The 12121-nt window shown below is 41.4% G+C and overlaps 2 protein-coding genes across 4 annotated transcripts; both read right to left on the bottom strand.

The window, feature by feature from the left end:
• Positions 1-1062: 1062 nt before the first annotated feature.
• Positions 1063-6224, bottom strand: LOC109483643 (insulin-like growth factor-binding protein complex acid labile subunit). 3 transcript variants are annotated; one of them, XM_019786678.1, is made up of 4 exons: positions 4340-4416; positions 3257-4144; positions 1877-2377; positions 1063-1804 (listed from the first exon to the last, which is right to left on the bottom strand). In XM_019786678.1, exons 2-4 carry the CDS (start codon positions 4129-4131, stop codon positions 1174-1176), a joined length of 2007 nt encoding a protein of 668 aa, XP_019642237.1. In that variant the 5' UTR covers positions 4132-4144; positions 4340-4416; the 3' UTR covers positions 1063-1173. The 3 variants fall into 3 exon arrangements, with proteins under 3 accessions (XP_019642237.1, XP_019642236.1, XP_019642235.1); XM_019786677.1 differs by adding an exon at positions 6056-6224 and having other exon boundaries at positions 1063-4144; positions 4340-4414; XM_019786676.1 differs by having other exon boundaries at positions 1063-4144.
• Positions 6225-9648: 3424 nt separating this feature from the next.
• On the bottom strand, positions 9649-11497 carry LOC109483642 (leucine-rich repeat transmembrane protein FLRT3-like). The gene is made up of 2 exons (XM_019786675.1): positions 11203-11497; positions 9649-10693 (listed from the first exon to the last, which is right to left on the bottom strand). The coding sequence occupies exons 1-2, from the start codon at positions 11322-11324 to the stop codon at positions 10270-10272; spliced, it is 546 nt and encodes a 181-aa protein (XP_019642234.1). The 5' UTR covers positions 11325-11497; the 3' UTR covers positions 9649-10269.
• Between the last annotated feature and the right edge of the window lie 624 nt (positions 11498-12121).

Here is a 12121-nt window from a genome sequence, read left to right as displayed (position 1 = left end):
GCACAAGATCGGTGACATGGGCAGGGTTCGAACCCACGACCTCTCGGGTGTGAGCCAAACGCGCTTACCGACTGCGCCACACGACCCCACAGTAGGAAGTTGGTCTGGAGTCCGTCATACAGATTTTAGTCTACCAAAATTTTCAGGAACTATATTAGCACCTCTATCCAATCATATGATAGGAAAATGTCCTCTTATATAAAATCATATATCTGGCAGTCGCACACTGGTATAAGATTCTAAAGGGTTTGTTGTATTTAGACTTATAGAGTGATCTGCTAAATCTAAGTCATCCTTTTACAAGTGAACATTTTCAACACATTATGCGCTGAGTAGGACAAAATGCATCAATTAGTATGATTGTCCAAACTAAAGTTTATGTTGGATCTGCATGTGTGTCTGGCTGGGTCTAGAGCTCACAATGCAAGGTTCCATTTGAAGGGATCAGGGGACTTCATCTCTCTTTCATTATATCATACCTATTAGGAAAGGAAAGGTCTCCCATGCCCTTATGCAGAGGCGTAGGGTGGTGCCCATATCCATTTCTGTAGCCCTTGGGCGACACACAGTTGTGCAATGCACTACAGCAGGGGGCTGGTCCACTGGTAGTGCTGTGTGTTTGACCTTCCCACACTCTTTCTCATATGTGCTGAGTGCTAAGCAGAGAAAGAAGTGTGTACCATTTTTAAAGTCTTTGGTATGACCCGGCCGGGGTTTGAACTCACGACCTCCCGGTTACAAAGCGAGCACTCTACCAATTGAGCTATTGCACCGGTATTATACCTATTAGGCCACACTGATTTAATATTATGGATAACATCCACGATTTTCCCTGTTCTCAAAAAAAATCATCACCTCTGACGCTCTGGCCTGGGTGCCATCCTCTGTAGTCCATGGTAGCTACATGTAGGGAGCCAGTTGTAACTATGGATGACGGCACCCAGGCTGCTGAAGTCCCTCGGAACCCAAGAAATCAGTACAGTGCCGACTCATAAAAGACCAGCATGTGCTGGCTTGTAAAAATCACTGTGTACCGCAAATTCACAATACCAGCTTTGTATTCCAGTTTTTGGGCGGGATTTTTTTTTAATTCGCCCACGCGCTAGTTTGGGGGTCTTTAGAAGATGTAATCCATAAAATTAGGGCAGTAATGGCCTTACTTGCAGTTAACAGCTAGTGTTTGTACAGTGGAAAGCATTTTGGTGCAGGCATCAGGGAGGAGTATTGTTCTTCCTCTACTTGTTCAGTCTGATTGTAAAAAATGATGCCACCGATGATGAGGGCAGCACCTGCTACTGAACCAAAAACAGCACCAAGAAGTGCAGGTAGGGACAAAGTGAGCGCAGGGTCGGTTTGTTTTGAAGGTGAAAAGACACCAGAAACAGGTGAAGATGTTATAGAAGAGTTCTGGACAGTACTGGGTTCTGGGATCTCCGTAGCTACGGTGGTAGGTGGAGGGGAAGTAACTGGGGACATCAAACCAGTTGTTGGACCTTCACAGATCAGATCTTCAGGACTGACATGATTAAGCTTTAGCCCAATGAGGCTGTCAGGTTGGGAACAAGTGATCTGGTTTTCATAAGACCAGAGATAAGACCCTGTCATTTTCAGCCTGAAGTCAACCATCCTACAGTCACACTGCCAGGGGTTGTTGCCAATGATTACAGTAGAGATGGATGAAAGTATGTCATGGGCCACAGAGGGAAGGGTTGTGATGCTGTTATCAGACAGTTTCAGGAACAGCAGATTTGCCAGTAAGTTAGATGGAATGGTTTGAATGTGGTTGTTGTCCAGGTACAAGATTCTCAGTTGTGGTGTTGAGATAAAAGTTCCAGACTGAATATCTGTGATGTCATTATGTTGTACTTCAAGTGACTGTAAGTTCCTCAGCCCTGTGAACATGTCAAATCTGAGGGTTGTTAACTTGTTATAACTAAGGTCTAAGTTTCTCAGTTGTGGTGTTGGATTGAAAGTTCCAGCCTGAATATCACTGATGTCATTATTGTACAGCCAAAGCCACTCCAAGTTTCCCAGCCCTGTGAACATGTCAGATCTGAGGGTTGTTAACTTGTTGTTAGACAGTTTCAGCCATCTCAGTTGTGGTGTTGGATTGAAAGTTCCAGCCTGAATATCACTGATCTCATTACTGTACATGTAAAGCCCCTCCAAGTTTCCCAGCCCTGTGAACATGTCAGATCTGAGGGTTGTTAACTTGTTGCCAGACAGGTACAGCCTTCTCAGTTGTGGTATCGAATTAAAAGTTCCATCCTGAATATCACTGATCTCATTACTGTGCAGCGAAAGGCCCCACAAATTTCCCAGCCCTGTGAACATGTCAGATCTAAGGGTTGTTAACTTGTTGTTATACAGTTGCAGCCTTTTCAGTTGTGGTATCGAATTAAAAGTTCCATCCTGAATATCACTGATCTCATTATAGGATAGAGAAAGTCCCCACAAGTTTCCCAGCCCTGTGAACATGTCAGGTCTCAGGGTTGTTAACTTGTTGTACTCCAGGCTCAAGCGTCCCAGTTGTGGTGTTGGATTGAAAGTTCCAGCCTGAATATCAGTAATGTTATTATCGCTTAGAGTAAGGCTCTGCACATTTCCCAGCCCTGTGACCATGTCAGCTCTGAGGATTGTTAGCCGGTTCCCATGAAGCAATAATCTAGTCAAGTTTGACAAGTGATAGAATGCCTGGCTGTTGATAGTAGAAATGTGATTGTTATCAAGTTCTAAATCTTCTAAGCTCCTATAACGTGAGAAATCAGACTGACTTAACGTTGTGATTCTATTACTTCCCAAATCCAGCCATGTGATGTTTGTCGGCAGGTCCTGAGGAACACTGGTGAGACCCTGACCGCTGCAGTCACAGGCTGAAGCTGTGCATCTTAAGTCGGCTTCTGCTGCTCCCAACACCTTAAGGATGCCAGATCTAAGGGTTGTTAACTTGTTGTAATGCAGGGCCAAGTTTTTCAGTTGTGGTGTATGATCAAAAGTTCCAGCCTGAATATCAGTAATGTCATTATCGTATAGATTAAGGTTCTCTAAGTTTCCCAGCCCTGTGAACATGTCAGATCTGAGGATTGTTAACTTGTTATGAGCCAGGTCAAATTTTCTCAGTTGTGGTGTTGGACTGAAGGTTCCAGGCTGAATATCACTGATGTCATTATTGTACAGCCAAAGTTCCTTCAAGTTTCCCAGCCCTGTGAACATGTCAGCTCTGAGGCTTGTTAACTTGTTGTTATACAGTTCCAGCCTTCTCAGTTGTGGTGTTGAATTAAAAGTTCCAGCCTGAATATCACTGATCTCATTAAAATGTAATTCAAGTGTCTCCAAGTTTCCCAGCCCTGATAACATGTCAGATCTGAGGGTTGGTAACTTGTTATAACGAAGGTGTAAGGTTCTCAGTTGTGGTGTTGAATTAAAAGTTCCAGCCTGAATATCAGTGATCTTATTATGGTCTAAATCAAGTGTCTCTAAGTTTCCCAGCCCTGTGAACATGTCAGATCTAAGGTGTGTTAACTTGTTATTATACAGGTGCAACCTTCTCAGTTGTGGTGTTGAATTGAAAGTTCCAGCCTGAATATCACTGATGTTATTATTGTTCAGATAAAGGTCCTCCAAGTTTCCCAGCCCTGATAACATGTCAGATCTGAGGGTTGTTAACTTGTTATGATACAGGTGCAACTTTCTCAGTTGTGGTGTTGAATTGAAAGTTCCAGCCTGAATATCACTGATGTCATTATTTGGCAGCCAAAGGTCCTCCAAGTTTCCCAGCCCTACAAACATGTCAGGTCTGAGGATTGTTAGACTGTTACCTGAAAGCGATAATGTGGTCAAGTTTGACAAGTAATAAAATGCCTGGCTGTTGATAGTAGAAATGTGATTCCATCTAAGATCTAAAATCTCTAAGCTCCTATAACGCGAGAAATCAGACTGACTTAATGTGATTTGATTCCCTCTCAAATCCAGCCATGTGATGTTTGTCGGCAGGTCCTGAGGAACACTGGTGAGGCCCTGAAATCCGCAGTCACAGGCTGAAGCTGTACATCTGCAGGCTTCTGCTGTTCCCAACACCTTAAGGATGACCAGGAGGAACATCAGCACACCTGCTGGCTTCTTTTTCATCATGCAGGTTTTTTTCCTGGTACGAGATGTAAGGCATGTCATATTGACATGATATTGACCACTAATCTTATAACTTTATTGCACGACAATTGCACATGGTACAATGTATGGATACAGATACTATACAGTGCATGTTTGACTTGAAAGTCATAAAGAATATAACACTTCATTTGACTGTGTACTTTGACAAGTCTTGTAGGATCAAACTCACCTCGATACGGTTGTTGTGAAAATTGACACCCGTAAGCTATTCCCCAGCCGCAACTGTACACTTGGGATGTCAAACCTGGAACCAATGAATGAATGAATGAATGAATGAATGAATGAATGAATGACTGTTTATTATCGTGCCATTGCGATCAATATGCCGCCCAGCCCATATGGGCTTATAAGGCACCGACAAAATACAAAATCAAAACAAATCAAAAGGTACAGAGAATCAGATGTAACATAAATTATAACTTAACATAATACATAATAAATACAGGAAATTAAATAGTACTGGTCACATACAGAAATCAAATCAACTGTAACATAGATGATAAATAATAATAATTTAGGTTCAACCAAAATTGATAATGGATAAAAGTAACAAGAGGTAACTGTCACATGACTGTTTCATACAGAGAACCAACTTTACAGAAAAATGAACAGGTAAACGTAGCAAGGAGAGAGGAGAACCAAACTGAAAATGACAGTAAAACAAAATAAGATCAGCCTGTTATGAATAAATGTGGAGTTTACGTTTTTTCCAGGCCTGCTGTAAGTACGTCGCCGTTTCAAACACTCCCTCTGTAAATAACCACTTCTGAATCAGTTTTGGTTCATCCCTATCCCAGATAAGATCAGGTCGCCTCTTGTACATCTTATCAAAGAGTGCCTGACGTAAGTTGTCATAAAACGGACAGTAAAACATAAAGTGGGCCTCATTTTCTACTTCTTGTAAATCACACAGCAGACATAGTCTGTCCTTTTCTGGAATGCCCCGATATCTTCCCGTTTCAATACACAAAGGTAATATTCCAGATCTAAACTGGGCACAAAGAGATCTTTGTGATCTTGTAAGGGGTAAAGTAACGTATTTTTCTGGAGAGAATGTGTCTTTGATTAGCATGTAAGTTCTCAGTTTTGGTTTAGACCATAATTCAGAGGCCCAGTTTTCTTCATATTGAGAGAACAGCACATCCTTGATGAGTCTAGTATTACCTCTGAGCCTATTTGAGAAGACATGTTCATGTTCAGAAGCACAAAATATTTCATATAAATCTGTACTCCAGGGGCCTTTGTTACGTAGGTCCCATCTGAAAACTTTCTTAGTGATCCTGTCTTCATGCATATTCATTAGTCTGTTCCAGAGTGACACCATTGCTCCCTTCCACCTAACCTCACACGGCATCCAGCCCATGTCACCCTTTATACTTATAGCAGAGGTGGGTGCAAAACGGTGTACACCAAGGAAGCACCGGATGGCCTTATTTTGAATAACAATACTTTAAAATTTGTCATACTTTTTAAAACCCCACACTCCTGCAGCATAATCTAATATAGGGCACACACATGCATCATAAAGTGCAGAATAAGTTTGGAATCCTAGGTCCTTTAAGACCTTAACTTTGCCTAGTACACCTCCTAAAGCCCTTCCCGCTGCATCTGCAAGTATGGTGGTACCGGGGGTAAACGTCAGGTGCTCATCTAAATGGAGACCCAGATATCTATAGGAGCTTGTATACTCCAGTTTCATTTTTCCGAACATAAATTCATAAGTGCTTCGTTTAATACCGTGATAATTGTAACAATCATTTTAGCATATGATTTTGGATATTCTATGGAAAAAGCTACAAGAGTAAAAAGTTAAGATTATTCATTCTGTCTTTTAACAATTGTTTACTAGTTGATGTACGAGGTTGATTGCTGGGACCAAACTTACCTAGATTATGATGGTGCAGAGAAGATTGACAGCTGTCAGTCACAACCAAGGCTTCACGATTATCTGCACAAAAACTGAAAAAAACAAACAATTAGGAAAGTGGTGCAGGTTATTGCAGTAGTTTACATGTAGTTATCCTGTTTGGAATCAGTGGATAGCATCGATCAGGGCAATAAAGTTACATAACGTACCTCTACTGACTACTAAAAAAAGTCCAGAGGTACCTTCCAAGTTTATCCAAAGTTTCCTTCCAAGACAGAGCTTCAGACACAGCAAGGCTGGTTGGATGTCTTCTCTCCTTGGACCTGCTGAGCTTAAATGTTGTTCCTCTATTTCACAGCTGCGTCACGAGTTGTAACTTGACAAATATGACTTCTACACTTTGTACTTTGACCATGGTATGACAATCGGCTACCTTGACTGGACATTGAACAGGACGGTTAAATATTCATCAGGATATGTGCTGACTATCATGTGCAGTATTTGTTCTTTACACAAATATGCATGCATATAGGGCATTATAAGTTACACAGTCACCCACCCACTCATTTACACACATGCAGAGACACATTCAAACACACAGACTCCTTCACAAACACACAGACACTCAAAACACACACACTCTCTCTTACACACACACACACACACACACACACACACACACACACACACACACACACACACACACACACACACACACAAATACACACACACACACACACACACACACAAACACACATCTACACAGACACACAAATACACACGAAAGCCTGTTAATGTGAGTAAAGCACTGAATTTAGTGTAATTAATAAAGCATCCCTAAATGACACAGAGTTAATCAATCAATGATACATCAACTTCATAAACACCACAAAAAGCTAATTACATACACACGTACGTTAGTACATGCTTGACTGTGTACTTGTGTACTTGTACATTAACGGTGAAATAAAGTCAGCTACTTACATTTGTAAATCTATATTATTAATTGACGTAAGTTACTGCAAACTATCAGAACTACTGTCACAGTGGCTACATGTACAAATGTATGACAGTAACCAAGACAAGTTTCATGTACTCTTCAACTGACAAAGAATTGAAGTATCATGCTCGCTCATAGTACATTAAGAAGGTAGTCTGACCTAATCCAGATTAGGCCACACCAAGTAAATCTTATGGATGACGTCCTTTGGAGACCCTAAATCTAATGGGAGAGGGCGAAAAAAAAGAAGGGCCCTAAAAACAAGATGCCTAGATTAGAAATATACTAGGAGACGACAATGTTAGGACACAAATTGAATGAGGTGACACAGTGTAACAAGCAAGAAGTCTTTTATTCATCATCAAAACAGCAATAAATCAGGTGGAACAGCAGTTGTCGTCCTGTTCTGTTTTCGCGTTACGGGTTTCACGTCAATCTGACGATTTGTGGCACTGTCGTGACTCTTTGGAAGCAGAATTTCTTGTTTTTTTTTCTAGGAACAGGCCAAAATCAATGCGCGCGCGGACGTCATCCATAAAATTTATTTGGTGTGGCCTTATAATAAAAGTAAGGAAAATACTGTCTAGCCAAGCCCTGACTGGTAGTGTAAGATATTGGCTGCCAGTTACAATCATGACTAAGTCTTGTACAGTTCTATATGGTATATTATAGATTCTGCTTCTCACTTTTTCTTAGACTGCCAAAATTGACATCCCAATTACAAGACATTTTTCTAGATACACTTACCATCAATTGGAAGCTAATTCAGCTGTGAGGATTGAACATTTTACATGTCATCTTGGTAATATACATATTATGCACATGCATCTACAATATTTGCACACTTTGATAAAACTTTGACAGGGCTGATTTGGTATAGTTGACATTTTGGCAAGGTTGGTTTTCCAATAAGTGAATGTTGCAAATAATATTGTCTTAATGTAATTCAGGTACAATTCATACAATGCAATCTGGATCATTCTGCATGGTTTGATAATGTTACTTTGAAAAACAATACAGAAAATGTTTGAATCTGTTCAAAAAACATTCCATTTGACCAGTGTCTGTCCCTTACATTAGTTCAAGCTGCTAGACAGTGGGATATTTCTGTGGTTTTCAAGTTACAATCATTATAATAATAATTATACATGTAGGTATATGTACATGGCATCATTCTACAATATCTTACACACTTTGGTGTGATATTTCTGTGGTTATGGAGAAAAATTTATTCAACGTTTAGAACTTTATTCACTGCTGGACAGTTCACAGTAAGGAGCACGTCCTTATTGCTGTTATCTGGGCTGAGAAAATGGATTTTCAAGGATATTATCAAATGTAGGGACCATGTAATATGTAGCCTCAAGGATAGCTATATTACATGTTGACTGCATAAATGATATTCAGGCTGGTTTTTGCCTCCATGTATGGAGGATAGTGTTTTTGTGTGTTTGTGTGTGTCTGACTGTGTGTTCGTACAATTGAGTGACACACGTGGGTGGAGGAATTCCCTAACCACAGACCACAGAAGGTCTGACATAGGAAGTTCCCAGAAACCAGTATCTTTATTTTATGACGATTTACCACATTTGTGGAAGGATTGACATAACAGGTGACTATCACCTCTTCAAAGATGTCAACCCCGAGACCAGACTGTAAGGTTTGAACCACTCACACCGGGAAGGTCCCCTACTCTTCGTCCCCTACTTTCGATAAGTGCGGTGGGTTCTTTAACGTGCATAGGGTGTGGCTCTCCCAAACACGGGACCTCCATTTAACATCCTATCCGAGGGACGTCCCTAGCCGAAGCTAGGTACTCATTTACACCTGAGTTAAGTGAGGAAAGTCGTGTAAAGTGCCTTTCCCAAGGGCACAAGATTGGTGACATGGGCAGGGTTCGAACCCACGACCTCTCGGGTGTGAGCCGAACGCGCTTACCGACTGCGCCACACGACCCCACAGTAGGAAGTTGGTCTGGAGTCCGTCATACAGATTTTAGTCTACCAAAATTTTCAGGAACTTTATTAGCACCTCTATCCAATCATATGACAGAAAAATGTCCTCTTATATAAAATCATATATCTGGCAGTTGCACAGGTATCAGATTCTAACGGGTTTGTTGTATTTAGACTTATAGAGTGATCTGCTAAATCTAAGTCATCCTTTTACCAAGTGAACATTTTCAACACATTATGCACTGAGTAGGACAAAATGCATCAATTAGTATGATTGTCCAAAGTAAAGTTTATGTTGGATCTGCATGTGTGTCTGGCTGGGTCTAGAGCTCACAATGCAATGTTCCATTTGAAGGAATCAGGGGACTTCATCTCTCTTTCATTATATCATACCTATTAGGAAAGGAAAGGTCTCCCGTGCCCTTATGCAGAGCGTAGGGTGGTGCCCATATCCATTTCTGTAGCCCTTGGGCGACACACAGTTGTGCAATGCACTACAGCAGGGGGCTGGTCCACTGGTAGTGCTGTGTGTTTGACCTTCCCACACTCTTTCTCATATGTGCTGAGTGCTAAGCAGAGAAAGAAGTGTGTACCATTTTTAAAGTCTTTGGTATGACCCGGCCGGGGTTTGAACTCACGACCTCCCGGTTACAAAGCGAGCACTCTACCAATTGAGCTATTGCACCGGTATTATACCTATTAGGCCACACTGATTTAATATTATGGATAACATCCGCGATTTTCCCTGTTCTCAAAAAAATCATCACCTCTGACGCTCTGGCCTGGGTGCCATCCTCTGTAGTCCATGGTAGCTACATGTAGGGAGCCAGTTGTAACTATGGATGACGGCACCCAGGCTGCTGGAGCCCCACGGAACCCAAGAAATCAGTACAGTGCAGACTCATAAAAGACCAGCATGTGCTGGCTTGTAAAAATCGCTATGTACCGCAAATTCACAATACCAGCTTTGTATTTTGGGCTGGAATTTTTTTTATTCGCCCGCACACACTAGTTTGGGGGTCTTTAGAAGATGTAATCCATAAAATTAGGGCAGTAATGGCCTTAGTTGTAGTTAACAGCTGTACATTAGTGTTTGTACAGTGGAAAGTATTTTGGTGCAGGCATCAGGGAGGTGTATTGTTCTTCCGATACTTGTTCAGTCTGATTGTAAAAAATGATGCCACCAATGATGAGGGCAGCACCTGCTACTGAACCAAAAACAGCACCAAGAAGTGAAGACCAAGTAGGGACAAAGTGAGCGCAGGGTCGGTTTGTTTTCAAGGTGAAAAGACACCAGAAACAGGTGAAGATGTTATAGAAGAGTTCTGGACAGTACTGGGTTCTGGGATCTCCGTAGCTACGGTGGTAGGTGGAGGGGAAGTAACTGGGGACATCAAACCAGTTGTTGGATCTTCACAAATCAGATCTTCAGGACTGACATGTTTAAGCTTTAGCCCATGGAGGCTGTCAGGTTGGGAACAAGTGATCTGGTTTTCAAAAGGATAAGACCCTGTCATTTTCAGCCTGAAGTCCACCATCCTACAGTCACACTGCCAGGGGTTGTTGCCAATGATTACAGTAGAGATGGATGAAAGTATGTCATAGGCAATAGAGGGAAGGGTTGTCAGTTGGTTATTGTAAAGGTCAAGTTGATAAAGTCTTTGAAGTCTTGACAACTCATCAAAGGGAAATGTTGTGATGCTGTTGTCAGACAGTTTCAGGAACCTCAGTTGCATCAGATTTGTCAGCGAGTTGGATGGAATGGTTTGAATTTGGTTGTTGTACAGGAACAAGTATCTCAGTTGTGGTGTTGAGTTAAAAGTTCCAGCCTGAATATCACTGATCTCATTATTGTCTAGCGAAAGGGCCAACAAGTTTCCCAGCCCTGTGAACATGTCTAGATCTGAGGGTTGTTAACTTGTTATAAGACAGGGACAAGCTTCTCAGTTGTGGTGTTGGATTGAAAGTTCCGGCCTGAACATCACTGATGTTATTATCGCGCAGCGAAAGGTACCCCAAGTTCCCAGCCTGTGAACATTCCAGCTCTAAGGGTTGTTAACTTGTTGTCATACAGCCACAAGTATCTCAGCTGTGATGTTGGATTGAAAGTTCCTGCCTGAATATCACTAGTACTTATGTCATTATTCTCTAGCGAAAGGCTCTCCAAGTTCCCCAGCCCTGTGAACATGTCAGATCTAAGGGTTGTTAACTTGTTATTAGGCAGGTCCAACCATGTTAGTTGTGGTGTTGAGTTAAAAGTTCCAGCCTGAATATCACTGATGTTATTACTGTACAGGGAAAGGTACCCCAAGTTCCCCAGCCCTGTGAACATGTCGGCTCTGAGGGTTGTTAACTTGTTGTTAGACAGGTCCAACTCTCTCAGTTGTGGTGTTGAGTTGAAAGTTCCAGCCTGAATGTTAGTGATGTCATTATTGCTTAAAGAGGCACTTGGAGGACCCAGGGTCCTCCACCAATAAAGAAACTATCCCCTGTGAGGATCTAGTAGCTAAATTGACCCCGCACATCCTCCCAACATCATAAATGGATTATAAGCCACGGGGTGTCTGAACCCGACTGCCAGTGGAAACAATGGGAGCAGACGACAGACAGTGATTTGCATATTAACTGACGTTTGAAGTTTTTGAAAAAATGTTGTATTTTATCTTCACAGTTTTTTCAACAAAACATTGCCATACAAGGAATGACACAGACAGTTGCAGCAAACCTAAACACAATCCATGTAACATTCACTTGGCAGTCGTTATACACGAAAAGGCCTACAGTTTCCAATTTGAACAATTCCAGCAGAGATGAGCCTCTGTCAAGCTTCCATGTTTGTTTCAAAACTTATATCTGTAATCACAAATTGCACATCTTATCCACAGCCAAACTAGATTTGTATTGATATGATAGTTGTATGTTAGAAAATATACAATGTAGAAACATGTAGAAACACATTTGGCGGCTTCTTGCATTATATATTAGAATCCAAGTCTGAAATGCTGAATAGATGAAGTCCCAGTTTATCAGGATTGGCATAGTACATGCCTGTGTAGTTGTTAGTCTATATTCTTGTTGTTTAGTAAAATATTATATGTACTTTTCATGTACATATCAATGTCTCAACAT

This window comes from Branchiostoma belcheri, unplaced genomic scaffold, assembly GCF_001625305.1.
Source record: "Branchiostoma belcheri isolate BF01 breed outbred unplaced genomic scaffold, Haploidv18h27 scaffold653, whole genome shotgun sequence".
NCBI classification, from domain to species: Eukaryota; Metazoa; Chordata; class Leptocardii; order Amphioxiformes; family Branchiostomatidae; genus Branchiostoma; species Branchiostoma belcheri.
Note: the sequence above shows the minus strand (reverse complement) of the source record. Positions and strands in the feature narration are given on the sequence as shown.

Bases quoted from the DNA above. Each gene is read 5' to 3' on its own strand.
- LOC109483643 (XM_019786677.1), bottom strand. From the start codon at position 4,131: ATGATGAAAAAGAAGCCAGCAGGTGTGCTGATGTTCCTCCTGGTCATC.
- LOC109483642 (XM_019786675.1), bottom strand. From the start codon at position 11,324: ATGTTCACAGGGCTGGGGAACTTGGGGTACCTTTCCCTGTACAGTAAT. The intron at 10,694-11,202 runs GTTAACAACCCT...GTCTGACAACAG, and splicing joins TTGGACCTGCCTAATAACAA to CATCACAACATTTCCCTTTG.